At 36.7% G+C, this 27,908-nt stretch overlaps 3 protein-coding genes across 5 annotated transcripts; 2 read left to right on the top strand and 1 right to left on the bottom strand.

The window, feature by feature from the left end:
- Positions 1-1,324: 1,324 nt before the first annotated feature.
- On the bottom strand, positions 1,325-8,056 carry crygn1 (crystallin, gamma N1). 3 transcript variants are annotated; one of them, XM_048164393.1, is made up of 4 exons: positions 7,923-8,056; positions 5,580-5,828; positions 3,064-3,209; positions 1,325-1,788 (listed from the first exon to the last, which is right to left on the bottom strand). In XM_048164393.1, the coding sequence occupies exons 1-4, from the start codon at positions 7,941-7,943 to the stop codon at positions 1,653-1,655; spliced, it is 552 nt and encodes a 183-aa protein (XP_048020350.1). In that variant the 5' UTR covers positions 7,944-8,056; the 3' UTR covers positions 1,325-1,652. The 3 variants fall into 3 exon arrangements, with proteins under 3 accessions (XP_048020350.1, XP_048020352.1, XP_048020351.1); XM_048164395.1 differs by lacking the exon at positions 7,923-8,056 and adding an exon at positions 6,785-6,845; XM_048164394.1 differs by lacking the exon at positions 7,923-8,056 and adding an exon at positions 6,376-6,514.
- A 2,811-nt stretch (positions 8,057-10,867) lies between these two features.
- Positions 10,868-12,206, top strand: ly97.3 (lymphocyte antigen 97, tandem duplicate 3). The gene is made up of 4 exons (XM_048164396.1): positions 10,868-10,996; positions 11,276-11,328; positions 11,657-11,779; positions 11,903-12,206. Exons 2-4 carry the CDS (start codon positions 11,280-11,282, stop codon positions 12,010-12,012), a joined length of 282 nt encoding a protein of 93 aa, XP_048020353.1. The 5' UTR covers positions 10,868-10,996; positions 11,276-11,279; the 3' UTR covers positions 12,013-12,206.
- A 4,636-nt stretch (positions 12,207-16,842) lies between these two features.
- LOC125250884 (CD59A glycoprotein-like) lies at positions 16,843-25,588 on the top strand. Its single transcript, XM_048163690.1, has 8 exons — positions 16,843-16,961; positions 17,233-17,298; positions 19,351-19,470; positions 19,684-19,793; positions 24,211-24,215; positions 24,689-24,741; positions 24,975-25,096; positions 25,231-25,588. The coding sequence occupies exons 2-8, from the start codon at positions 17,247-17,249 to the stop codon at positions 25,330-25,332; spliced, it is 564 nt and encodes a 187-aa protein (XP_048019647.1). The 5' UTR covers positions 16,843-16,961; positions 17,233-17,246; the 3' UTR covers positions 25,333-25,588.
- Positions 25,589-27,908: the final 2,320 nt, after the last annotated feature.

The raw sequence follows: 27,908 nt of genomic DNA on the forward strand, positions 1-27,908 counted from the left end.
TTCATAGCCTGGTAAATCTGACAAATTAACTAATTAGTCTAAAATAATTTAAATTGTTTTAATTTTATTAATGTACTTTAGTACTGAAATAAAAAAAGTAAAAATAAAATGTATATTTCAAACATGAGTCATGTGTTCAGTTGTACTGCTCAAACTGTGCTATATATTTTAGACTGCACTATTGTAAAACACATGCAAATGTCACCTCATACTAAATGACATTCTTTAATGACCTGGATGGACTGATTGAAAGTTGAAAGTTCAAATCTCTCTAAATTGAAAGTTTCAGATCTCTTATGAACCAGTCAAGCTGATCTTGGTCACGTCAAATGTTTCTTCTCTACACAACCAATCTAAGACACAAAGAGTGAGAGAAACCCCCAGCACTGGTTGACCCTGGAGGTCATGGCTTTGTCCGCTCTGTTCCCTCCACTAACAAAAAAACTTCAGAGGGTCACATTCCACCCCCAGACCCCCGGATACTCAGCTGTCACGAACAAACCCAGGATATTCCCTCTCACAGACTTACCAATACAAAGACTCGCACTGTTGTCCAAGTGAGGAGCAAACGGGAGTGTTACCTTGAGCTTTAACTAGCTGTGCAGTGAAGGAAAGAACAAACATGTATCTGATACCAAAAACTTCACTATCTTGATGTTTCACAACAGATGTCGAATCTCTTTAAAGAGACTTCAGGAAGGGAACAAATCTTTTAATATCATTTTCAAAATGTCTGCCTCTGTGTTGTGATGCACATGTGTTTCTGCTGGGAAATCAATGCTGATTTTGATCAAGTAATGGCAAAAATAATATTTTAGTGCTGTCAAATCATTGCATTGATTTGACATCTAACAAAAGTTTGTGTTTACATAATATGTGTGTGTGTATATCAATTATTATATTTATATATTATATAAATACACATACACACACACACATATATAAATGTAATAATACATACACACATATATTATGTAAACAAACTTTTATGTTAGATGCGATTAATCACATTAATTGACAGCACTAATTATTATTGCTATTTCAAAATCAGTATTTACTTGCATACTATGTAGGCCTATACATACTTAAATCAAGATACATTCAAGAACCAAATGTCTTAAAATATTAAGTCTTGTTTTCTGAAAAATGTTTATGATTTAAACAAGAAAAAAATTATTTTAATTCAAAGGGATTTCACTCAAAATTCATAACTTTTTCAGAAAACACGAATTAATATTTTTATGCCATTTTGTTTATCAAGTAAATGTATTTTTATTAAAGAATGTTTCGATATTTGTACAGGAAAACAAGCCAAAAATAAGAGTCATTTTTTGCAGTGTATTTATTACAGAATGCCACTGAATGTTCTGAAAAGAAAAAATGTATTTTCACAATTCACTTTTATTTCAGCTCATTGCCTCAGTACAAATACAAAATAAAACATACAAGAATATTTCTGTGCTAATTGCATATTCTTTTTAAATAACTGATTCATCATTGAAATTCCATAAAGATAAAAAGCACATAGCTATGTAAATCATTAATATAAATCAAAGATAAACTTCAGACTATTTGATTTATTATTTGGGGTCAGTATACTTATATAGAGAATTTCTTTGATTTTCCTTTAAGAGCAATGCTGCTTTAAAAGTTTAGAAATAATTGACCACTTTGCGGATAGACTGGATGTTGGGATTCTCAGCTTGCCACTCCATAAATGAGCAGTAGTTTCCTCTTTCCAGGATGTACATGCGGCCACGATAGTTCGGCTCTTCATACATGACCCAACTAAACCAGTAGAGAGAAAGAAAGACATTTCATTTGGGATATTCGTCTATGATTTACTAAAAGAGCTCTGCTGTGTGAATGAATTTAAAGGGATAGTTCACCCAAAAATGAACATTTTTTCATCACTCACTCACCTCAAATTGTTCCAAACCTATATGAGTTTGAAGATATAAGAAGCTATTTTGTTGGTAATCAAACAGTTGGCAGTAGCCATTGACTTTCATAGTAGGAAAAAGAATACTATGGAAGTCAATGGCTACCGTCAACTGTCTGGTTATATCTTCTTTTGTGTTCAACAGAAGAAAAAACTCATACAGGTTTGAAACAACTTGAGGGTGAATAAATGATGACAAAATGATGACATTTTTGGGTGGACTATCCCTTTAAAAATGGTTGACCACTGTAGCATTTGTTGCAATTTTTAATCAATAAATGCAAAATTATTTTTCTCAAATGTTAAATACATACTTTTAATATTGCTAAACTTGATGCAAATAATTTAGCAATTTAACATATTAATTAAAAAGATGTTGAGCGTCTGATCTACGTAGTTTTGATTAAACCATGTTTAACTGCCTTAAACAACTTAAAGTCTTTTTCTGCACTTCAAAACTTGTTTCTGTCCTGTTTTCCAGTACAAATATCAAATGTCTATGCATTCTTAAAAGAAGAGACATTTACTTGAGAAGCAAAATGTCATAGGATAGTAAGTCTTGTTTTCTGAAAAATGTATCAAAATGAAGTGAGTTAATGCATAAAACAAGAAGAAATAATCTTGTTTTCTCTTGTAATTAAGTTTCTTTTTCTAACCCCATTGGCAGATATTCTTCCTTGTTTTGAGCATAAACTCACTTCATTTTATACTTTTTTTTTTCATATCTTCTTCATATCTTGTGTCTTGATTTAAGAATGTTTAGATGTTTGTACTGGAAAACAAGACAAAATTACTGAGTACAAAATCTTTTTTTTGCAGTGTGAGCATTAGATATTTTTTAAACTCTTTCTCTGCCAGCATTTTTTTTAAGTCGCCATCCAGCACCAGCAGTTTTGATCATTTTACAATGTGATCATTTATCTGTTTCTGCTTTTTCTTCACCTGTGTTTTGATTCTCTTTCAGAAGATGCGTAATAGCGCCCCCTACCATATAACAGTGAAAACATTCGGGAAAAGAGTTAACTATTAAAGCGTTACGGACATTGGAATAATATTGTACACATTCACTCATTGATTCACTAATAAAGCATTGTTTGATTTTTTGGCCTTGCAGAACTTACGCTCCGTCTCCGTAGACTTTAATGGAGTTGAGGCAGTTCTGGCTGAATCCAGTGCTCTGGAGGAAGGGACAGTCATCACACAGTTCAACACACTGACCAGTGAAGTTCGGACCCTCAAAAAGCTCCATCCTGTAGTGCTCCCCGTGCTGACAGACACAGAGAATCACATTGTAACACGGTGAGTGTCACATTAATTACAAACAAAACATACAGTCAAGACAAAATCCCAGAGGTCAAAAGTTTGATGGTCTTTCTCATTATTATTTCTTGTTTTCAAGTAGGCTACAAATATCTAAACATTCTTGAATCAAGACACATTCAGCCTACTTGAAAAGCTAAATGACTTAAGATATTAAGTGTTGTTTTCTGAAAAAAAAAAAAGTGATTTTATGCATAAAACAAGAATATCTGCTAATGGGGTCACAAAAAAAAAAATATTATCCTTTATAATTTCCTCACCCCCATGTCATCCAAGATGTTTATGTCTTTCTTTGTTCAGTCGAAAAGAAATGAAGGTTTTTGAGGAAAACATTCCAGGATTTTTCTCCATATAGTGGACTTCAGTGGGGACCAACAGGTTGAAGGTCCAAATGTCAGTTTCAGTGCAGCTTCAAAGAGCTCTACATGATCCTAGACGAGAAATAAGGGTCTTATCTAGCGAAACGATCGGCCATTTTCTAAAAAAAATAAAAAATTATATACTTTTTATCCACAAATGTTCATCTTGCACTGCTCTGCAATGCGCCACGCATTGCGTAATCATGTTGGATAAGTCACGCGTGACGTGGGCGGAAGTATCGCAGTGGGGATGAAAATCTCATTTTCTCCTCCAACATCAAAATCGCTCCTCGTCCTTCGTTTTACATTTTTTCGTAGGCGTTTGACTTAGTCTTTGCTTGTTTTCTTTATAAACACTTGCTCGGTACTACTATGGAGTTTCTTTTGTGTCTTTTTTATTCAAACAAACATATTGTGTTTGAGAGTAAAACTAATTATTTTGTAATTAAAAAATATATATATTGCAAAAAAAAGTCTTCTTAAGGCTCAAAAATAAAGAAGTTGATAACAGAATTATTTGCAGTGCATGTAAATTTTGAAAACCTTTATTTTTCCTTGTGCACTTCGAGAACTTTTCATCCCAAACCCACACATTTTGCTCTCTTTTTTGCGGGTCAAAATATTTTGCTTGCGAGGTGAATAGGTTTGCAAGCTGAAAAGTTTTGCAAGTTGAAAAGTTTTGCGAATTGAAAAGTTTTGTTTGCACGTGAAGCTGTAACTCAGTGGGCGGTCTCTACCAACCAGGATGAAAGCCATTTTTCTATTGGTCACCCTCGATTGAAGTGACAAGTTGGCCACGCCCACTACGGTTTCCAGCCTCTGCTGCTGCCACCGAGAAGATAAGAGAAGCGAGAATGGCGAGCAACAGGTCGTTTACTGGGTAAGATAACTAATTTAATATCATAAACGCAGTGACAAGTGAACTGAATGATTCTCTCTTCTTATGCTGTCCCATTTAAATACTTAAAGTTGGCTAGACCAGTCTGTAGTTAGTGTTACCGTTGACTAGATTTTATTAACGTTAGTCAACACTAGCAGCCAGAGCCACCATTAGTAACGTTTGCCGTGTGGTCGATGTCCAGTGTTGCTAGCTGAGCTGACATTCATAATCACATTTGGATTTTCTCAGCGTAAAGGTTGACATAATGTGGTGTAATACTACAAAAAACATTATAATCATAACCTTTATCTCCATACCAAAATCCCAGATGGCCAGACAGTGATTCATCTTTTATAAATCGTTAAAATATTAATGTCTGTGACGCTGTGACCATGGAGACTGTTGTATAGACTGCAAGTATTTTAAACGTGTAACTTTAAAATGATAAATGTTTATTATGAATAAATAGCGCTCATAAACGGCCGCGGAGATGGCATTCTCAAGTCAAACTAGCCGGGGCTTGGACCCAGAAACGGCGTTCCTTACGTCACGAGTTAACAAGCGGATATTTTTACCCCAGAACCTAGGCCCAACTCTACGAACATCGAAAATAGTGCCTCAACCTTTTTTCTGAAAATTTCAGAAAATTTTTCAGACTGAATATCTTAAGTAGTTTTGCTTCTCAATTAAATGTACCTTGATGTAAGGATATTTAGATGCTTGTACTGGAAAATATTGAGGAACAACATACGTTTTTTTGCAGTATACTTCAACCATCAAATTCAAAAGTGATAAATGATCTCATGATTTGATTGGACAGTCAAAAGACATTTTTACATAAAATATTAAACAAATTGAATGCAATAACAATTTTTAGTCTGGATTCAACTTGATTTAAATAGTTGCAATGTGACAACAAATTATTGATAACACTTTATGTTAGAACTTTTTAAAGTGTTAACACTTTTAACACGTTACAATTTACTTCACGTTATTTTCAAAAACATTCATCAGCATATGCTGTGCAGGTAGTAGTACACTAGTAACTAATAACTGTTCATAGTGTTTTCATGCTCACCATTTTGATTGGCTTGCAGGAGCCCATGTGATCATTGTGAGCATTCCAGCGCTGGAATTCTGGATACTCTCCTTTCTCCAGCATGTACTGCTGTCCCTTGAAATCGGGATGGTCAAAACACACCCAAGCCCCGCTCTCCACACGGATGGAGTTCGCCCTGTTCATGAAACCTCGGTCCTGGAAGTTATCACATTCTCCAAACACCTCCAGCCTCCTGCCTGTGAAGCACTTCCCCTCGAAGAACACGATCTGTGAGAAGATGGAGGGTTGTCAAGTGCTTTAGTGACTTGACTTAATGAGGTTTTTGTTTCAGTTGTAATCACTGGTGGTGTAACAGACTCTGTGAAACTGAAACTACAACCGAGTTCACAGTGTGAGATTCATTAATCAGCATCACACTGTGAACACTTTCCATCTGCTGAAGTTTCCCTGGCATTTAACTCAGAGCAAATGTAAGTTAGAATAGCTTTGGTCAAATGCATTAATCATCTTCTGGTTTTACTTACTTCTGGAATAATTCTTAGTTTAAAAGTGAATTACTTTGGAAGAAAATAAGGCTGTTTTCCCTCAATGAAACCTGTCAGAGAGACATTACCAACTTTTGATCATGTTTGAAGAGGTAGACTGCCTGAATCTTAATCATGATTAGATCCCAGAGGAAAAACGTGGTTTAACAAAAATGAAAATGCTAAAAACACAGTTGCATATACATAAAACAGGTCATATCATGAAAATCTGTTTTTTTTTTTTTTCTGTGTTTAAGTGCTATAATCGGGTCCCCGGTGCATTTACCAACCTCTGCAAGCATGTAAAAAAACAAGCCGCTCAGATTTCGCTCCCCTAATTAGGCTACCACTCCTTAATCTGCACGTTTCCACCCTACGCGCCGCCATTTTGTTTTCGCAAGTGACAACGGTGTACCAGTTCAAACGCCATGGCAAAAGTCTAAGCAAAGCATGCTAACTGTTCTTTTGTTGGCTGCACAGATGAGCACTGAACACTATTTAAACCATGTTGGGCTGCTTTAGAGAAGAGGAAGAGTTGTTGTAGTCGAGTGTTGTTGTCATGCCGTCATTTTACGCCGGACTGCTTCACAAACGAGGGTCAATTCAATGCTGGATTTGCACAAAGGGTTAACATGACGGCACATGCTAGTGGATGAGTTGAATCAACTCCACAGCAACTACATAAATTTATCCACTAACCATTCAGAAATGTCCAGTTTCATTCTAAAAGTTGTAACTTCTTCCTGAGTCTCTCCATCAGTGTCGACTCTGGTTTGAACAATGGCTGAACACCATTACTGACAATCCTCATTTTGGCTGCGTGAGATTCTCCAGCATTGTTGTTGTTGAGCAACCGAAGCGCGAGCTGTTAAAGCTCCACCCTCTTCTAGAAAGCAGGCTCGGAGCAGCAGCTCATTTGCATTTAAAGGGACACACAAAAATGGGGACACCACATTCTGGGGACACCAGAGACTTATATTACATCTTGTAAAAGGGGCATAATAGGTCTCCTACAATATCATGCACAGGAGTTTTTATTCTTTGCAAACATATATATTTGGTTACAATGTTGTTGCAAATTTTGCTTTTTATACATATTTTTAAATAATACATTTTTTGTTAAAAAAAAAAAAAAGTTATCTAGCTGGTTAACACTGTTGATGAAGTTTTGTTGAAATTGCAAGAATGATATATTTAGGGAAGTATCAGATACAATGAGCTTAAAATCATACATTATATGATGTGTAATAATAGCTAAATTGGCTGATTTATGAATTTGACATTATAATTTACAGCTAATAGTGACAATTAAACCTATAAGTTATATGATGCATGTTGTTTTTTTCTGTACAGAAGACTTAATGTTGTGGAAAAACATAAGGCTATATTCTTTCTGGCAAATTGCTAAAAAATACGTTTTATATTGGGGTCAGTGAAAATATTGACAGAAGAAATTAGAATCTATTAGAACTACTGTTAAGTCCTGTGCATTGAAATATATCATGCAAATATATGCATTAAGTTGAGAGCAATTGGCTTCATGAGAATTTGATACAATGGCAGTAAAATATATAATCATCAGCCTCCAATATATACATATAAATATATATGAAGGTGTGCAAGTTTACACGCATAACTAGTTGTGCAATATTTAATGCCTCTAGATGATATACAGCTATTTTCATGTATAAATGTTGTTTATGTATATGCAAAATTGTATATGTGTGCATAAGAATGCATACATGTATTACATATAAATGTACTGTATGTAAAAATTATTGGTCTGCAGTTTATAGTCAATCATTCCCTGTACACCAAATATGACTACAGTACTCACCTTCCCTGAATACTGTGACATCGTTCCCTGCCTGGATCCTGAGCAACTATCCACTGGAGTGAGAGAGAGCAACCGGAGGGAAAAATCCGGACTGTCTGATATATGTGGCCTACACGCTGCGAGGTGTTATCGCGAGGTTTTTCCCACAAAAGCGCCACAATGAAGAGCTTAGCTGTTTTTGCATCATGGACAGATTCTCTTACACTGGGCTCTGCTGATATTGAAGTTCAGGAGGGCGAGATACACAGTGGCACAATCTATTGTGTTAAATCTCCGATTTACAGTCACTGTTTGGGTGCTGGCAGACAGTCAAAACACAACACACACTCACACACACTCATCAGCGCTGCCAAAACATAAACATGAAGAGACGAACTAGACTAGAACAGGTGCACCTGGGAGATCTATCTATCTATCTATGTTGTCCCATTTATCTGTCATTCTATCTATCTATAAACTCGATTCCAAAAAAGTTGGGACACTGTACAAATTGTGAATAAAAAAGGAATGCAATAATTTACAAATCTCATAAACTTATATTTTATTCACAATAGAATATAGATAACATATCAAATGTTGAAAGTGAGACATTTTGAAATGTCATGCCAAATATTGGCTCATTTTGGATTTCATGAGAGCTACACATTCCAAAAAAGTTGGGACAGGTAGCAATAAGAGGCCGGAAAAGTTAAATGTACATTTAAGGAACAGCTGGAGGACCAATTTGCAATTTATTAGGTCAATTGGCAACATGATTGGTATAAAAAGAGCCTCTCAGAGTGGCAGTGTCTCTCAGAAGTCAAGATGGGCAGAGGATCACCAATTCCCCCAATGCTGCGGCGAAAAATAGTGGAGCAATATCAGAAAGGAGTTTCTCAGAGAAAAATTGCAAAGAGTTTGAAGTTATCATCATCTACAGTCCATAATATCATCCAAAGATTCAGAGAATATTGAACAATCTCTGTGCGTAAGGGTCAAGGCCGGAAAACCATACTGGATGCCCGTGATCTTCGGGCCCTTACACGGCACTGCATCACATACAGGAATGCTACTGTAATGGAAATCACAACATGGTCTCAGGAATACTTCCAGAAAACATTGTTGGTGAACACAATCCACCGTGCCATTCACCGTTGCTAAAACTCTATAGGTCAAAAGAGAAGCCATATCTAAACATGATCCAGAGGCGCAGGCATTTTCTCTGGGCCAAGGCTCATTTAAAACTGTTCTGTGGTCAGATGAATCAAAATTTGAAGTTCTTTTTGGAAAACTGGGACGCCATGTCATCCGGACTAAAGGGGACAAGGACAACCCAAGTTGTTATCAGCGCTCAGTTCAGAAGTCTGCATCTCTGATGGTATGGGGTTGCATGAGTGCGTGTGGCATGGGCAGCTTACACATCTGGAAAGGCACCATCAATGCTGAAAGGTATATCCAAGTTCTAGAACAACATATGCTCCCATCCAGATGTCATCTCTTTTAGGGAAGACCTTGCATTTTCCAACATGACAATGCCAGACCACATACTGCATCAATTACATTTACATTTACATTACATTTACATTTATTCATTTGGCAGACGCTTTTATCCAAAGCGACTTACAAGTGAGGAATACAACAAGCGAGTCGCCATGACGAGGCAAATAGACAAGAAGTGCTCATAATACAAGTTATAGGCAGTGCTCAGATCATCATAAGCTACAATAGAGAGGGATTAGAGGAAGTGAAAGGATAGGAATAAGAAGGTTTTTTTTTTTTTTTTTTTTTTTTTTTTTTTTTTAAGATGAGGTTAAGTGCTCACGAAAGAGATGGGTTTTCAGCTGTCTTTTGAATATTGCCAGGGATTCCGCATTCCGGATGAAGGCAGGAAGATCATTCCACCAGCAAGGGACAGTGAATGAGAATGTTCTGGAAAGTGATTTCGTGCCTCTCTGTGATGGTACCACAAGCCTTCGCTCCTTTACTGAGCGCAGGTTTCTGGTAGGAGTGTAGACTCGTAAGAGTGAGTGGAAGTAGGTGGGTGCTGAGCCTGTGGTGGATCTGTAAGCAAGCATCAACGCCTTGAATTTGATGTGAGCAGCAAGTGGTAGCCAGTGAAGAGAGATGAAGAGAGGCGTGACGTGGGCTCTTTTGGGCTCGTTGAAGACGAGATGTGCTGCAGCGTTCTGAATCATTTGTAGAGGCTTGATTGTGCATGATGCAACTACAACATCATGGTGCAATTACAACATCATGGCTTCGTAGAAGAAGGATCCGGGTACTGAAATGGCCAGCCTGCAGTCCAGATCTTTCACCCATAGAAAACATTTGGCGCATCATAAAAAGGAAAATGCGACAAAGAAGACCTAAGACAGTTGAGCAACTAGAAGCCTGTATTAGACAACAATGGGACAACATTCCTATTCCTAAACTTGAGCAACTTGTCTCCTCAGTCCCCAGATGTTTGCAGACTGTTGTAAAAAGAAGAGGGGATGCCACACAGTGGTAAACATGGCCTTGTCCCAACTTTTTTGAGATGTGTTGATGCCATGAAATTTAAAATCAACTTATTTTTCCCTTAAAATGATACATTTTCTTAGTTTAAACATTTGATATGTCATCTATGTTGTATTCTGAATAAAATTTTGAAATTTGAAACTTCCACATCATTGCATTCTGTTTTTATTCACAATTTGTACAGTGTCCCCACTTTTTTGGAATCGGGTTTGTATCTGGTGTTCCATCTGTCTATATCTACCAATCTATCGTTCCATGTATCTATGTTTGTCTGTCATTTTATCTATCTAACTTTCTATCTACTTGACCCCAGCTAAGAAGTTACAGTATAGGAAGGAAGTGTGTTGCAAACAGACCGGCAAACACAAAGTTACATACATAAAGTTGAGAAATACGGCTTAATTTTCTTGCGCCAAGACCACTGATATAGTTGTACTGCAAATGACCGGGCTTGGTCTGTTTGCACAAAGAAAGAGAGAAGAGGGAGGTGATAACAAACTGTAGGATAAAGGTGAGGTTCCATACAGATATACAGACAGAAAGAGGATCAGTTTTACTCGGTCCACTGCAGTACAAAGGTGAGTTACACAGTTTTATTCATGGAAATTATTTTTTACAGTACATTAAAACATTTATATTGGTGATGCATCATAAAACATAAGATAAAACGTTATTGATCTGCTCTTGGCAATATAATGACCTTTGACCAGAGTACTCCTTCAGACTATTTACAGTGTTTTAGCATGTTTAAGATGCTTTGGTTTGGTTGGTTGCTGTCTAGTATGTGTTTTAATACTCTTAAGTTCTTGTTTTTTTAACAATAAATGACAGTCACTTCTCTTCTGTTTGTTTCACAGAAAGATGAGGTTCCTCATACTGGCTGTTGTTCTCATGCTGGTCGTAGCAGGCGGTGAGTACGATGACTGATTTCCCGTCATAAAGTGGACTTCAGATCATCTGATGCAATGAAACTCTGCTTTGTGTGCTGAAATATACATGAAAGTATTCATACAGGAAAAGAAAATAAGAAAAATCAGTTAATATGTAGTTGAACTATTGTATGTGGTGTGTGGGCAGGTTTTGTGTTTGCGGTGGAGATGACATTTCTGAAAATGTCCACAGGAGAATAGCAAAAACATGTACAAACTGCAAGTTTAAACAGGCTTTTACAAGGTTGTGTATGTGTGTTGTAAGAGTGTGTATGCACAAAAATTAATTTTGGCCCCTGTGTGTTTAAGGCACGGCCCTGGACTGCCACCACTGCACCCCAGCTAAAGCAGGAGGGGCCTGTGAGGTCACCGCGGTAACCTGCCCACCGGAGAAAGACGCATGTGCTGCCGCCAAGTTTCGCAGAAGTCCATGTGAGTGATGATGTCCATTCAGATAATAACAAAAAATTTGCTGTTTTTAGGCAATGCATGTAATATAAATGTAAATTGAAAGATGATTAAAAGTTTTTTTTTTTCTGGTTTTGCTTGAAACAGACGGTCATTTCCAAAAGTGCATGTCCATGTCAGACTGTGAGATGCAGAAACAGAACGCCTACATCAACATCAAGTGCTGCCAGAAGGACTTCTGCAATACCTTTGACTGATCTGTAGCTGCCATATAAGAGCATGATTCATAAACATATTACACATGACTATGCTTCTGATTTGTGACTATAATATTTGTGATATAAAACAATATTTCCTCATTGATTATTTAGATGTGCAAGTTACAAATAAACAGTCTGTCTCAATGTGGCAATAGTCATTAAAATAAACTAAAATAAATGATTTTTGGTGATGTGGTTTCCTTTCTTTTTAATACAGATATCATATGATACAAACATCATTCTCATTCACACTGCTTTTTTAGCTATGAAAATGTAAATGATTAAAGAGCTTGTTTTTTGAAGTGTTGCTGAGTATTTGAAGCATGAGCTGTTAAAGCTCCACCCTCTTTTGGAAAGCTGGCCAGGAGCAGCAGCTCATTTGCATTTAAAGGGACACACACAAAAACGGCATGTTTTTACTCACACCCAAATAGGGGCAAATTTGACAAGCTATAATAAATGATCTGTGGGGGATTTTGAGCTGAAACTTCACAGACACATTCTGGTGACACCAGATACATTATAGGTCCCCTTTGAGGATTTTGAAAAAATTGTTATATTAATATAAAAGCATGCTAGCCTTTTTTCTCAGATTTACTTGGATAATGCAGAGATCATATTCTCATTCACACACAATTGTTGTATTACCAATAAAATGCAATAGACTACTGCAGTTAACATTTACATGCTAAAACATTAAAATGAGTGAATCACATAGTGATATTATATTATCTGCAGAATAATCTATAATATATAAAAATTTTTATACACAGATTTCAAGGGCAATCAAACAGCTGTAAGATCAATATCAGAAGTCAAAATGTGAAAGTTTTACATTTCCATGATGTCAAAATCAGATGTTTGTTGCTGTTCTGACTCATGCATTTAATAGCAAACTACTTTTTGTCTTGTTTTTTAGTACAAATTAAATCAAATTAATGTACTTGAAGAGCAAAATGAAAGTCTTGTTTTATGAAAAGATTAAAAATTAAGTCTGTGATCAAAACAAGAAAAAAATGTCAGTCAGGTAAGAAAAATAAACTTAATTCACAGAGAAAACCAGATAATTTTTCTTACCACACTGACAGGTTTTTTTTTTTTCTTTCTTGTTTTAAGCATAAACTCACTTAATTTGTATACATTTTTCAGAAGACAGGCAGACATTTTTAGATATTTGTAATGAAAAACAAAACAAAAATATTAAGATTGAAAAAAAAAAATTTTTTTGCAGTAACTAACATTCAATTAGCTTTCACAGAACAATCTCAATAGCCAGCAAATAAAATAAGAGCAACTGTTGTTTGATCAGTTTATGTTACATAAGAGCATTAATCACTGATGGATCAAAAGATTGTGAGCTTTTTTATTTAATCTCATCAGCTAGTTAAATAAGCCATGAGCAGAGCTAAATCCAACAGACATTAAAACCTTGTGCACACATGTACCTTGGACCCGAAATAATAGTTACTCACACTTTCTGGAACATTTCAAATCCAGTAAACGCTTGTAGAACAGATTCAGACACTAAATAATCATCAAAAGTCTAAGAATCTTGCTAAAGGCTCATGAATTACATCACTAAACTTCTAAAGACATATAATATATCTCTTAGTCCCAAATCTGATATTTATCCCCAGGTCCTTAAGCTCTAGTGTCCCTCAACTTCGTTTGAACAGTATTGAATTTTCCTGCCACGTCCTCATATGATTAGAGAAGAAAACATTTGTCATTTGTCCACCAACAGCAGCGCCAACACACAGAGATGGGAATATCCGTCATGTTCTCATGAGACTCATTGGCAGACATGCTGTTTAACTGACCTTTCTGACCTTTGCTGAACCATTGAAGTGGAGCTAAACCTCGATAATACAGTATTTATATAGTACAAGATGAAAGATTAAAGAAAAGGGGCACTAATTTAACATAAATCAAAACATCAGGGTATTTTCACTTTTTTTCATTTGCTTACATTGTTTTGTATTTTATTAAAATAAAAATGTTTTGCTGTCAATATATAATGCTTTATAATGAACTCTGTTAGAGATCTTCTATCTTGTGGGGTAATAAACACCTGTTGAGTAATAAAAATGCCATCTCCTCATTGTGTTTACAGCATTTCAACTCCCTCAGTTTTTGGCATCTCCAAAAAGCCCAGCCGATGTTGATTCTTGCTCATGTTCTGATTCATGCTCTGTCATGTTCTCTTCTTGCCAGGAGACTCTCCTCCATTTGCATTTTTTTTTTTTTTTAAAATGGGTGATTCCCTGGAGGTTCAAGTTTTAGCCTGTCTTTCTCGATAACCTTTCTTGCTCATTGTGACTACTAACCTACAAAACTCCCACACCATACATGCGTCAAAGTAGCCGGAGCAACTTTTCTCTATTTACAGATATGACAAGTCGTGTGTTAAGGAAGAGGATTAGGGCCAAGCAATAATAAAAAAATAAAACCATCTTGAGATTGAAGTTGTTAAATTTCGAGAAAAAACTCGTTAAATTTCCAGAAAAAAAGTCGAGATAAAATGTTGAGAATAAAGTCATTAAATTATGAGAAAAAGTCGTTAAATTACGAGAACAAATTCGTTAAATTATGAGAAAAAGTCATTAAATTTCGAGAAAAAAAGTCAAGATAAAATGTTGAGAATAAAGTCAAATTATCAAGAAAGAAGTCGTTAAATTATGAGAATAAATTCGTAATTTAACAAATTTGTTCTCATAATTTAACGACTTTTTTCTCATAATTTAATGAGTTTATTTAATGAGTTTATTCTCAACCTTTTTCTCGAAATTTAACAAGTTTTTTCTCGTAATTTAACGAGTTTATTCTCAACATTTTATCTTGACTTTTTTCTCGAAATTTAACGACCTTTTTCCTCGAAATTTAACGAGTTTTTTCTCGTAATTTAACGACTTTATTCTCAACATTTTATCTTGACTTTTTTCTCGAAATTTAACAAGATTTTTCTCGAAATTTAACAACTTTAATCTCGAGATGGTTTTATTTTTTTATTATTGCTTGGCCCTAATCCTCTTCCGTAGTGTGTGGGTGAGTATGCAATTTCTTACGAAAACCATACCGCCCTCTAAATTAAGTTTATTTTTCTGATCCCATTGGCAGTTATTTTTTCTTCTTTTAAAAAGCATGAAATTCATCTTGATCTTAAATAATTTTGCTTCTCGAGTAAATGTATCTTGACTTAAAGGGTTAGTTCACCCAAAAATGAAAATTCTGTCATTAATTACTCACCCTCATGTCGTTCCACACCTGTAAGACCTTCGTTCATCTTCAAAACACAAATTAAGATATTTTTGATAAAATCCAATGGCTCAGTGAGGCCTGCATTGACGGTAAAATAATTTACACTTTCAGATGCCAAGAAAGCTACTAAAGACATGTTTAAAACAGTTCATGTGCTTACAGTGGTTCAACCTTAATGTTATGAAGCGATGAAAATACTTTTTGTGTGCCAAAAAAAAGCAAAATAACGCCTTTATTCAACAATATCTAGTGATGGGCAAATTCAACACACTGCTTCATGAAGCTTCAAAACTTTGCGAATCTTTTGTTTCGAATCAGTGGTATCAAACTGCCAAAGCCACACCCCCCAGGGGTGAACCATTGAAATTTTTAAACACTTATAAACCCTCACGGTCTTCCTATGAGTCCGCACTTTCACGACGTAATGCTGCTTTGACTGCCGGGTAAAGTCCTCTACATAGCTCACAGTCTTGCGCGCTCAGTAGAAGTGTGCATGGAGGGCGCATAGCAGCCGCAAAGCCACCCTTCTTTAAGCTTAAATGACGAATGGGACACGCTACGGTCGCAGCGGCCATTGTAAGTCCACAAGACCGAAAGTGCACATGAAGTGAGCCATTTAGGACAGGGTGTATGATGTGATGAAGCCTCTTTGAAATCACGTGACTTTGGCAGTTTGATACATGCTCCAACCACTGATTCGAACCAAAAGATTCGTAAAGCTTCATGAAGCAGTGTTTTGAAATCGCCCATCACTAGATATTGTTGAATAATGTCCAGTTAGAATGTTAGTTAAAATCAAAGTATTGCATTAGGACAATGTGTTGATGTTGTTTTACAAAAAAAAAAAAAAAATTCTAAATTGCCTAAATGTCAAACTTAGTACAATAATAACTACATCATGACAATATCTTAAAAAATCCTAATACTTGACATTATTACGAGTCATTGCCTACCCTCACTCCCTCCCTATACTATAAATCAATGTGTATATTTGTCTGCTAAATTAATAATGTAACTTTACAAAGGACACTGATGTCCTATAACATACAGTATTTTGAGTGATAGTACTGCTAACTTTTGCTTGCCATTTAATACTTAGCTGAGTTAACGAAGACAAAACTACAAAAGCCTGTACAGATGAAACTGACCTGCACTTGAAAGCCTGAATCGCAGTGTTGATAGTAAAACAGATTCATGATTTGTTATATTATGGATTTATTATCGAACGCCGAATTCGGAAATGATCATTGGGCAGGTAGCCTAATGATAAAAAATATATTAAATAATAATAATTAGGACAGCGGGCCAAATCAGTTGCCAGGCCACTGGGAAGTCCAGGTCTGCACCATTTTTGTGTTTGTCATATTTAAGAAACCAATTACTTTATGAATGTATGTCACGTAAAAACAAGTTATGAGTGGTTTATTGCAGCAGAATGTGACAGAACAGGATCTTGCACAAGACCGTGGTACAATCAGTACTGAATGTAAATAAATACTGTTGAGCAATTACTGAGCATTGAGTGTCTGTGGCCTCATTTTAACATAATGAACAGGTTTCAAAATCTTTTGGGATTTCCTAAATGACTGGAAATCATTCACTCCTGAGTACATGACAAGTATATAAGAGATACACACAAGTGCTTATGAACTTACAAAACTCTCAATAGCTACTACATCGCTTAGAGGGTAAGTTTTCACATTATCCTAAAACGATACACAAGCAGATCTTGCACTAGTTGAGCCTTATAGATCAGTTCTAGACTATATACAGATTAATGTCTAAATTTCAACTTAATGAGCCTAATTTAACTCCTCTATATAATTTGACTCTGTCTGTAAAGAGATTTTTTGCCTGTTTTATAATTTGCCTAGTAAAATGTAACTCAGATATTGATAGATTAGTGTTTCCAAATGACATTTATTCGCTATTGATGATGATTATTATTATTTTTCTCAGCACTAATCAACAGAATGATGAAGACTTTGCTGGTGGCTCTTGTTCTTGCTCTGGTGTTGAACTATGGTGAGTTTAAAGCTGCTGATTTCTAAGTTTAATAATAACATTAAAAATTAAAATGTACTTATCTCAATATATGTTCCTGGTCATAATGCATATAATTTATAAGTGCACACTTATATACTACTTCACAGTTTAGAACTGTACAGATCATAAACAATGTTCCTAATGTAAAGAATCTGACAGTGCAAACTATTACAGTTTTTTTCAATTGCTAACAAGCATTTAGCAATACTTAAAGTACTTTTTCTAAACTCTTAACACAGCAACACACAAACATCACACAGTTAGCCAAATAGTTAATTTTCTGCCCAAAACCATATTTTGTTATATAAACACAAACTCCACATTTCAAAATGCTAAAAACCTTTTTCAACACATACTAACTCTATCAAAACACAGCAAACCTGATTCAAAATCGAGTCGTTCTGTCAAAACATAGCACTAGTTTTCTATTCAACATGAACATATAGTCAATCAAAGCGCAATGACTGTCAAAATACTAACAGTTGATGGCATTATGAAAACTGCATTACTTGTCATGTTTCGGTTCAAACTGGAGAAAATATGAAATCCATTGTTTTTATAATTCAGCTTCCTTTTACTACAGTAATAGTATAATGCATGTAAGCCATTCTACATTTTTGGTTGAGTGTTGAATGTGTGCATTCTTGGCAACAGAAGTGAGTCATTATTTTATAGAATGTACAGTAGAAAAAAAGAAGAAGAAAGTAACAGAATTGCTCAGAGCAGCTACTGGTCAAATGTGTCCCCTATGCAGAACTTCAGTGTCCCCTTGGTTGAAATCTCTTTCTGGGGGTGGGGGTGTGGTGTTGATGTTGCCCCCATAGAGGTTGGGATGGTGTCCCCTTGGTAGTTAGTGCCCTACGCAGACCACATATTCTGCATACATGGAACAGTGGTAGAGGAATCGTTGTAGTAAAAGATTTACATGAAGCTTTTACTGAAATGAAAACATGAAATTGCTGCCATTGATCAACAACAAATCCAACATACATGGCCTTTGGTTACTGTTGAAGCTTTTTTCCACCACAGAATAAAAAAAGTATAAAAGGTAATTGTGACTTTTTATCTCACAATTCTGACTTTTTCCCCTCAGAATTGTGATATATAAACAATAGGAATTGAGTTTAAAAAGTCAGAATTGTGAGATAAAAAGACATAATTACCTTTTTTATTTTCTATTCATGGCAGAAATAAGCTTTCATAGGTTCCACGTGTAAGTGAAAAAAACAGAGATGCACAGTCCAGCATTCTTCCTCCTCTCCCATACCTCTTCTTCTCCCTTGTCCTGATCCAACTTCTCCTTTCCTCCTTCATCTATTCCTCTCCCTTACCCAGATATTATTTTCTCTCTGCTCCTCTGTGTTGTTCTTCATCCACACTGAACGAATCCGATTCAAAGAGTCCTATTTTACTGTGTATGTCCATGTAATGGAAAGAAGTTCAACCCCTGACTATACTTCCAACTGAGACTGGAATCTGCTCAATATTTCAGTGATCTGCTAATTAAAAATGCTTATCAATTGTTTCAGTATTTGTTTTATATATTTTTTTCAATACTTTTGAGATGCTGTTGTTGCAGAATTAGAGGTTTTATCCTTAAAGATTGGATCATTGGGTCTTCATTTCTGACTTGCTGTGTTTAAGCATTTGCAAATAAGATGAGAAAGATCCATGATTTTGGTATGAGGTAAGCTTATATGAAAAGAAAATTGAAGCATTTAAGAAATGTGTTAATTGACTGCATTTTGTGTGAAAACGACATGAATTGTGTTAATGGTATGGCCACAACAGACGGATGTTCTGCTAAATGTGTTTAGAGTTTTGAAAATGTGACTACAGATTGAACAAAAGTATGTTCGCAATTGAAAAAAACTGTAATGCAACATAATCATGCTGTGGCTGAAAAAATATCCATAATCCATATCCAAAATACATAATGTAAAGTTGCAATAGTGTTAGTATTTGAGTTTTACATGAGTGCTGATTTATAGATGCATACGTCTGCTACAATTCCTGTGCTTTGTGTTGCAGGATCTGCACTGAAATGCAACCACTGCGTTCCTCAGTCTGGAACACGCTGCACTCCATCTCAAGAGACATGTGGCTTTGGAAAAGATGCCTGTATAGCGGCCAGATTCAACTTCCCTCCCTGTGAGTTTAAAAATCCTGTCAGTTTCACACTGTAGAAGAAATGCATATATATCTCCAGAAAAAAAGAAAATAACAGTGACATAGACGCTACCAAACGGAAGCAGTTTGATTCTTTGCATTACACTATACGCAGATACATGTTCACTTTATGATTAGATAAAATCATGATGTGCATAAGCTTCAAATATGTTTGTATTTTTCTGTTTCATCTAGTCATGGGCTTTCGGAGATGCAGCAGTATGACAGAGTGTCTTCTTCTCCAGAGTAACACCGCCATGAAGATTAAATGCTGCCAGTCGGACCTCTGCAATAACGTCATCTTTTAGATTGAGTTCTGTCAACTCAGAACATAAAACTGCTGATAAACCTTTCAATGTTTACAATAATACGGATGTTTAAAGAGGTTTCACCATCTCTCTGATTTATGAGTTTTGTTCAACAACATATAAATATCATGGTTTACAATACAAGTTACTGATGTTTGTGATTCACTTCAACATTCTTTGGGGAATTTGTGAACAATTTACATTTTAAATAAAGTTCAATTTTAGTGGTCAAAATTTAGAGTTAGAGCTAAAAAAAAAAAAAAAAATAAAAATAAATAAATAATAAAAAAAAAAATTATAATTGCACATTACTTTACTGCACATTATTCACATATGGCAATTACATAAATTATTTATTATTATCTTACATTAGTCCACACTTCAAATATCAGCTTTGCAGGGAAATATAAAATGTGCCGTTTTTTTCATGAATCAGCATTTCCTGTATTTTGATATAAAAATCACTACTACTAGCATTACTATTACTATTAGTTATTATCCACTGACACAACTTACCCTGAAGTGTTTGACACACTTTACCCTACAGCCAAAAATATATCTTGTTTTTTCATATAGGGAAAAAACATTGCTTTTCTTTGCTTCATGGAACAATAAATATCTTACATTGGCAGAATGTCCTCTTCTTTTTGATTCCTGCAGACAGCGATGCTGTTTGTTCCAGCAGAGCTCAGCCTGAACTTTACCACAAACATGAATAGATCCATATAAACCTGCAGCTCCCAGTCCGGACCACTCGGTGGCACTCTCACCTCAAATCTACTTACAGTTTGTTTGTTTTTGTTTTTTTACAACGCTATAGGGCACATTTCTCTATACTTTTAGGTCACTTTTCAAAACTCTTCCCACACTGAGAACAACAGCAGTCCATGTGGGCTAAACTGTGGATCATTTATCATTGCTTTGGCACAACATTTATTCACTGACCACACCTTTCAAATGACGAGAATTCTTTTCTCACTCAGACACAAACACCACCCAAACTCAGTGTACATACAGGCCAATTTACACGTTTACATACTCTATTTCACAAGTTCAAAACCTAACATAATACAAAAATGAATAAGACAGCAATTTGCTACATTTCTATCTACTGAAATATATTCAAAATCTAAAAATGAAATACTATCAAAACAATTTCATTACCATCTTTACAAAAGGGGAAAACTTAGGAATAATTTTGTACTGTAATATAAATGCACCATGATCAATGTAACATACCACAGTGTATTCTAAATACTAGATAGCTCATTCTTGTTTCGTGAAGAAATTTTACAAAGGAAAACGTGTAATGTTTTTTAGGTAGGCCTAATTGTGGAGTGAATGAAAAAAATGTGTTTGTTGGATGACAACCTTTGCTAGTGTTATGAATGAATGAGTTGAATTGAGACACAAAGGAAGTGTTTTGGTAGTTTTAGTGCATTTTGAATATTGAGAACTGTGTGGAGAGTTTTGAAAAAGTGACCTATTGAGAAATGTGTCCTAGAGATTGTAAAAACAAACAATAATACCATATTAAAACATATTCCAAATCTAAAAAAATGAAACACTATCAAATTGATTAGAAGCTGAAAACCTACACAGATGTTAGACTTTCAATTTCATTACCAGGGGAAAACTTATTTTGTACAGTAATGTAAACTTGCACCATGATGTAACATACACTGCAGTGAATTCTAAACAGTAGAGAGTGTCATTCTAGTTCTGTAAAGAAAGATTACAAAAGAAAACATTGTGTAATGTTACATGTTGTTAGTGTTTTTATGTCATTTTTTAATGAGTGACAAAGTGTGTTTGTTGGATGACAACCTTTGATTTGAGACATTAATGAAGTGTTTTGGTAATGTTTTTGCATTTTGAATGTGAAATTAACTGCTGTGCCAAGATGAAAGTTGGTAAGGAGAATTGTGTAAAGAGTTTTGAAAAATAATTGAGTAATGTGTCCTACAAACTGTAAAACAACAACATCAAAACAAACAAACTGTAAAACTGCAAAAAAAGACAGCAATTTACTATATTTCTACAGTAATACCATATTGAAATATGTTCCAAATCTGAAAAAAATGAAAGACTATCAAAATTATTAGATGTAGCTGAATGTTAGTCTTACAATTTCAAACAAAAGAGGAAACATAGGAATAATTTTGTCCTGTAATGAAAGCATGGACCATGTAATATATACTGCTGTGAAAGTGTCATTCTTGTTTTGTGAAGACATTTAACAAAAGAAAACATTGTGTATTGTTACCTGTTGTTAGTGTTTTAGGTCATAGTTTTACAAATGATAAAGTGTTACAGTTACAAAGCACAAAGTCCCTCCAGCGGGAGTTATTCTCTATATCAGTGTCACTGTTTCTGAAATCCCTGAAACAACCTCTATTGTAGCCCTTCTTCCGGGAATGAACATGACACAATATTCCTTATTTGAAGGGATAGTTCACCCAAAAAGGAAAACAGTAGAACACAAATGATGATTTTAACTCCAACCGTTGCAGTCTATCAGTCCTCCAAAAAAAAAAAAAAAAAAAACGACCCTATAGGTCATTTTTTAAGCACCATATTACGACCTATATTTACGTTTTGAAGTCATGCGCCCTCTAGTGGGTGTAAAAATAATGACAGTGTCGTGTTACGTTTGTCGTCATGAAATGAAGTATGACTGTCATTACCAATCAAAATGCGTGTTCATTTAAATGCAATGTGTGGACTTTTTACACCATTTCTCCTATTTCCATTTACAAAAATTAAAGTTTATTAATGACTACACCCACCCCACCCTTAGTGATTTATAGTGCATTTACACTTTATGAGCACATGTGTTCCCTGGGATCGAACCAACGATCGCATAATCACATGATTGCATATTGATACGGCAATGCTCTACCAGCTGAGCTACGCGAAACCCGAAATATGATACAGATAAAAGGGAACAATGCATTAAAATGAAAGCAAATGCTCCTATGGGTCGTATTTCATGAATTAAAATGAAAGTGTCCTGTTGTCGATAGGGGCGCCACTTTAGTAAACGCTCCTATGAGTCGTATTTCAGAGAAGTGACAAACGACCTATATGGTCGTATTAGTTGGAGAACATGTTGCATATAATACATTGAAATGGTAACACCATCTATGAGAATAAAAAAAAACATATGACTGATAGACTGCAACGGTTGGAGTTAAAAATCATCATTTGTGTTCTACTGAAGAAACAAAGTCACCTACATCTTGCATGTAGCACCCAAAAACAAAATCAAGACTTAAATATGGCTTCTTTAATAGAGACAGCATTCTTCAGACCGTACATCTGCTCATCTGCTCTTGAACATCTGAACATCTGCTCTTGTACAACACATATCCTACAAAACATTTAGATTAGAACATTGGTTCCCAGCCCCGGTCCTGAGTACTCCCGGTCACTACACGTTTTTGATGTCTCTCTTGTCTGACACACCCATCTGAGGTCTTGGAGTCTTTACTAACAAGCTGATGAGTCGAATAAATCAGTGCGTTTGATTAGGTTGACATCTGAAATGTGCAGTGCTGGGGGTCCTCCAGGACAGGGTTGGAAACCACTGGATTAGAAGATCTACATTCAGGGTTCCTCAAATCCAGCCCTGGAGGGCCACTATCCTACAGGGTTTAGCTCCTACCCTAAACAAACACACCTGAACAAGCTAATCAAGATATTCAGAGTAATGCCCTGTCCCGAATGGAACCCTAAGGCCTTGCAATCTTCTTCTAAGTCCATACTTTCGTGACGTAATGCCACTTTGACTGTTGGGTAGAAGTGTGCCGCGGAGCTCCCGGGCTCGGCAAAAGAGCGCATCGAGGGCGCATATCATCCACAAAGGGGGCACTCGCGAGAACCCTTTTGAAACCTAATATGACACCCTATGGACTTAGCGGACATTGTAAGTCCACAAGACCACAAGAGCACATTTGGGACAGGGCCTAATTAGAATTACAGGTGAGTTTGATCAGGCTTTGAGCTAAACTCTGCAGGGTTAAAAACGATTTGAGGAACCTTGATGTACATGTTAACATTATCAAACGTACCTCCAATATTCCAGTAAACTGTGCATAAGCACATTTAATAAGATAAGGAAAAAACAATGTATCTTTTGTTGCACAACTGGAAAAAGATCAGACCAGAGCAGAACAAAACAAAACTTTACACAATCACACTGACCATGCAGTAAACCAACAAAACACTTATCATCTGAAACTTAAGCCAAAAGTACACAATGAACAAACACTTGTATTATAGTTTCATTGGCTGGAATCCAACATGAAATTTCCAAATTCCTGACAAAGATTCCTGGAACTTTTACAGGCAGAATCACAGTATATAAGGGACACACAGGTGTGTATGAGCTACATTCAGCTCTGCTTCACAGTCAAGGTAAGATAACTAAGTTTGCTTTTTATATATATATATATTAGACTGTAATAAGTTACAGATTAATTTAGTACTTTTAATATAGGAGAATTGTAAGAAAATATGAAAATGAGTGTTGGACCTTGACAAGCATAAAATAACAGTGTTTTTCCTAAAATGCTCAGTGTTGTAATAAATAAAAATACTATAATTGCTGTTATTATATATGTATAAAATTATTATATATTTTTACTATAATAATTATTATTATTATAAATAATAAATAATGATACAGTTCATATTTTGTTGTCTAATCACAATTTCACAGAAAACAGGGACATAGGAATACAACATCTGAACTAAATGAATCAGTCGCTCATTGGAATATAAGGGTGCATTAAATGTTTCATAACTTGTCATATAATTAGCATATCTGATACTTTCTGATTTAATACATTTAATAATAGATAATGATTAGTTTTCACTTTATTCAACAGAATGATGAAGGTTCTGCTGCTGGCTCTTGTTCTCACTCTGGTGTTGGCGAATGGTGGGTTTGCATTAAAGCCAAACTGCTTATTCTGAACTGTTTTAGCACCACAGAAGTCCAGTCTCTTAGCACAGCTAAAACTGTGTCCTTTATCTGAGGAGTCTGATTGTGTAAACCAATAATCTGTCATGTTTTTACTGCATTCACATTAAAAGCTTAGTGTTTCCATCATGATACAATAGTCAGTGTCAAATGTTTTGCAATAAGTGATAATTTCTTGAACTGTGTTGTAGGCTCTGCCCTGAAATGTAACAGGTGTGTCCCCGCCAGACCTGGAGGAAGTTGTGTGACCACCAAGGAGACGTGTGGCTTTGGACAAGATGCCTGTGTATCTGCAGATTCACCACATATCCCTGTGAGTCCCTATCTCAAATGATCATGTGTGCAATGGATTTTGCACAAACATATACAATGTTTAGAAAGACAGAAAAATATGTCAAGATGAACAAGGACATTGATTAACTTTTAAATTCTTTTACATTCCTCTAGTTTCCTACTTTCCGGAGGTGCAGTAAAATGGGAGATTGCTTGATTCTTCAGTCCAGCCCTTATATTACAGCCAGGTGCTGTCAGACGGACCTGTGCAACTAATACCCCTGTCATTTAAACACAGTCTTAAAGAGAAAATGACTCAAACTGGTGGCATTAAAGGAGTGCATGTCACACATATACTGCATACATTAGTAGAACTACTTACTAATGCAAGACCAATAATAGATTAATGTTTAATTAACATTAGTGTGATTCTGTAGGCTACTATACTGCACTTTTTTCATGTTTGTATTCATTAGCTATATTCATACCACAGCCAAACATTTTGCATGAATAAAATGTTTCACTAAAGACATGATTTTGTAAGATGCTGTATTTACCATCATACCTACCGTGTCTTCAATCTGAGTGTTTTGCTCATTTGTCACTTGACTGACGCAAAATTAATAAATCATTCATAAATGACCATTTACTATACAGTAGGTCATTCTGGTGTTGCATGTATGATTTAAATGAGAATACTGTGTACAATATAGTGCAGAACTAGTAAGACTAGTACGATAGTATGCAATACTCTTCTGTTGATTCACACTCTAAAAAATAAAGATGACGTCTATGGTTCCATTAAGAACCTTTACAGTTTTTTTCAATTGCTAACAAGCGTTTACCAATACTTAAAATACTTTACTAAACTCTTAACACAGCAACACACATACATCACACAATTAGCCAAATAGTTAATTTTCTGCCCAAAACCATATTTTGTTAAATAAACACAAACTCTACATTTTAAAATGCTAAAAATCTTTTTCAACACATACTAACGCTATCAAAACACAGCAAACCTGATTCAAAATCGAGTCGTTCTGTCAAAACATAGCACTAGTTCTGTTTCGTGGGAACTGTCGACGCTGTGTGGATACGCATTGGGAACCTTCTGCGTGATGTCGTCACTGAAGCACTCATATATCTAACCAATCTCATAGCGAGACGTCAGAGGCAGGTGACGTCACGGACCAGGAAACTATAAAGCATACCCGGATGCAGAGAACACTAGCTTCTGTGTCTTCAGCAAGCGCTCTATGTTATCTTGTGTGTCTTATTTGGTGTTGTTTGTCTCCCTCTATATTATTAGAAAGACAAGATCTCTTCGTCTGAGGACAAGAGTTTCAGTTTGCACCACATATATATATATATTATAATAAGACACGTCAAATGGCGGATAGCAAGCGATACAGGAAGTGTGTTCATCCCTGTACCAGGTTCATTCCTGACGGGGACACACACAAGATGTGTGTCGTTTGCCTGGGGGTTGAGCATGCACAGGCAGCTCTCGAGGGAGCTGTCTGTGTTCACTGTGAAAGACTCACCCTCAGAGTTTTAAGATCACGCCGGGCACTCTTTGACAAAGAGGGTGCTTCGGTTGGCGTTCCCCGCGGGTTGGGCCCTGCTGTTGCTGTTCATTCGTGGGGTTCGCAAATGGAGCTGGCAGAGGGGGTTGAGATGGGCCCAGCCTTATCTCGCCCTTCACCTGCCAGCCCCAGTGTCTCTTCTCAGGCGGCGGAAGCACGCGTTGCGGTTTCTTCCCCCCATAGAGAGACACCGGCGCTTCACCTCTCTTCCTCCGAGGAGGTTGATGTGGTGAGCGTCGAGACTGGGGAAGAGGACCCGCCATCCTCTTCCCCAGCATACGAGGAGCTCCTGGAGGTAGTGACCAGGGCTGTTGCCAAATTAAAAATCGATTGGCCAGCAGAGCGGGCAGAGATAAGAGCCCGCTCGGTCGCTACCCCAGCGTCGGGGTTTGCCTTTCTTCCCCGATCTCCACACCGAGGTGTCGAGATCGTGGAGAAGACCCGTGCAATACAGAATGTTCAACCCCCAGACTTCGGTCTACAGTAACATCGTGGGGCTGAGACAGCACGGATATGCGGCGATGCCCCAGGTTGAAGAGATGCTTGCGGGCTATCTCTCACCTGAGACGGCGTCGTCGCTCAAAACCCTGACGTTGCCCAGCAAGCCCCTGAAAACCACATCCAGCTTGGTGGGCAAAGCTTACGCGGCAGCAGGTCAGGCAGCGGCATGTTTCCGAGTTCAGAGTTCAGAGTTCAAGCCTATCAGGCGGATCTGCTGGGGGAGATTGATGAAAGCGGGGAGGCCACATTCGAGTGCATCCAGGAAATCAGGATGGCAACTGACCTGGCACCAAAGAGACGGCCAAAGAAATCGGCCGGTCTATGGCAGCCTTGGTGGCCACGGAGAGGCACTTGTGGCTGAACCTCTCGGACATAAGGGAGCGAGATAAAGCTGCCCTTATATGGACGCGCCACTGTCTCCTGCGGGCCTCTTCTGCAACGCTGTTACATCAGTCGTCGAGAGGTTCCAGGAGGCCAAAAAGCAATCTGCGGCGTTCCAGAGGTTCCTCCCCCGCTGATCAAAATTTCCCCGTCTACGGGCTCCTCGGCGCACCACAGAGCGCAGCAAAAAGTGAGCGTGGCCGCCTGTGCTCCCCCGCAGAGTGCTTGGAGATCGGGTCGGTCCGCTCAAAAGAAGCCTTCCCAGGGTAAGACGGACCTGCGGGCCGTCATTATCGCGAGGGAGGCTTCGAAGCGGTCCTGACATCTGTGGGTCAGGAACCGATGAGGGTGGCCCCCTCCAAAGGGTGCCGGGGAAAAATA

This window comes from Megalobrama amblycephala, linkage group LG17, assembly GCF_018812025.1.
Source record: "Megalobrama amblycephala isolate DHTTF-2021 linkage group LG17, ASM1881202v1, whole genome shotgun sequence".
Taxonomy (NCBI): domain Eukaryota; kingdom Metazoa; phylum Chordata; class Actinopteri; order Cypriniformes; family Xenocyprididae; genus Megalobrama; species Megalobrama amblycephala.

Coding starts and splice junctions, on each gene's coding strand:
- crygn1 (XM_048164393.1), bottom strand. CDS start 7,943: ATGTCACAGTATTCAGGGAAG. Junction 3,210..5,579: donor CCTGCAAGCCAATCAAAATG/GTGAGCATGAAA, acceptor TGTGTCTGTCAG/CACGGGGAGCACTACAGGAT. Junction 1,789..3,063: donor AAAGTCTACGGAGACGGAGC/GTAAGTTCTGCA, acceptor CTACTGGTTTAG/TTGGGTCATGTATGAAGAGC.
- ly97.3 (XM_048164396.1), top strand. CDS start 11,280: ATGAGGTTCCTCATACTGGCTGTTGTTCTCATGCTGGTCGTAGCAGGC. Junction 11,329..11,656: donor CATGCTGGTCGTAGCAGGCG/GTGAGTACGATG, acceptor TGTGTGTTTAAG/GCACGGCCCTGGACTGCCAC. Junction 11,780..11,902: donor CAAGTTTCGCAGAAGTCCAT/GTGAGTGATGAT, acceptor TGCTTGAAACAG/ACGGTCATTTCCAAAAGTGC.
- LOC125250884 (XM_048163690.1), top strand. CDS start 17,247: ATGATGAAGACTTTGCTGGTGGCTCTTGTTCTTGCTCTGGTGTTGAAC. Junction 19,471..19,683: donor CAGATTCAACTTCCCTCCCT/GTGAGTTTAAAA, acceptor TGTTTCATCTAG/TCATGGGCTTTCGGAGATGC. Junction 25,097..25,230: donor CAGATTCACCACATATCCCT/GTGAGTCCCTAT, acceptor ACATTCCTCTAG/TTTCCTACTTTCCGGAGGTG.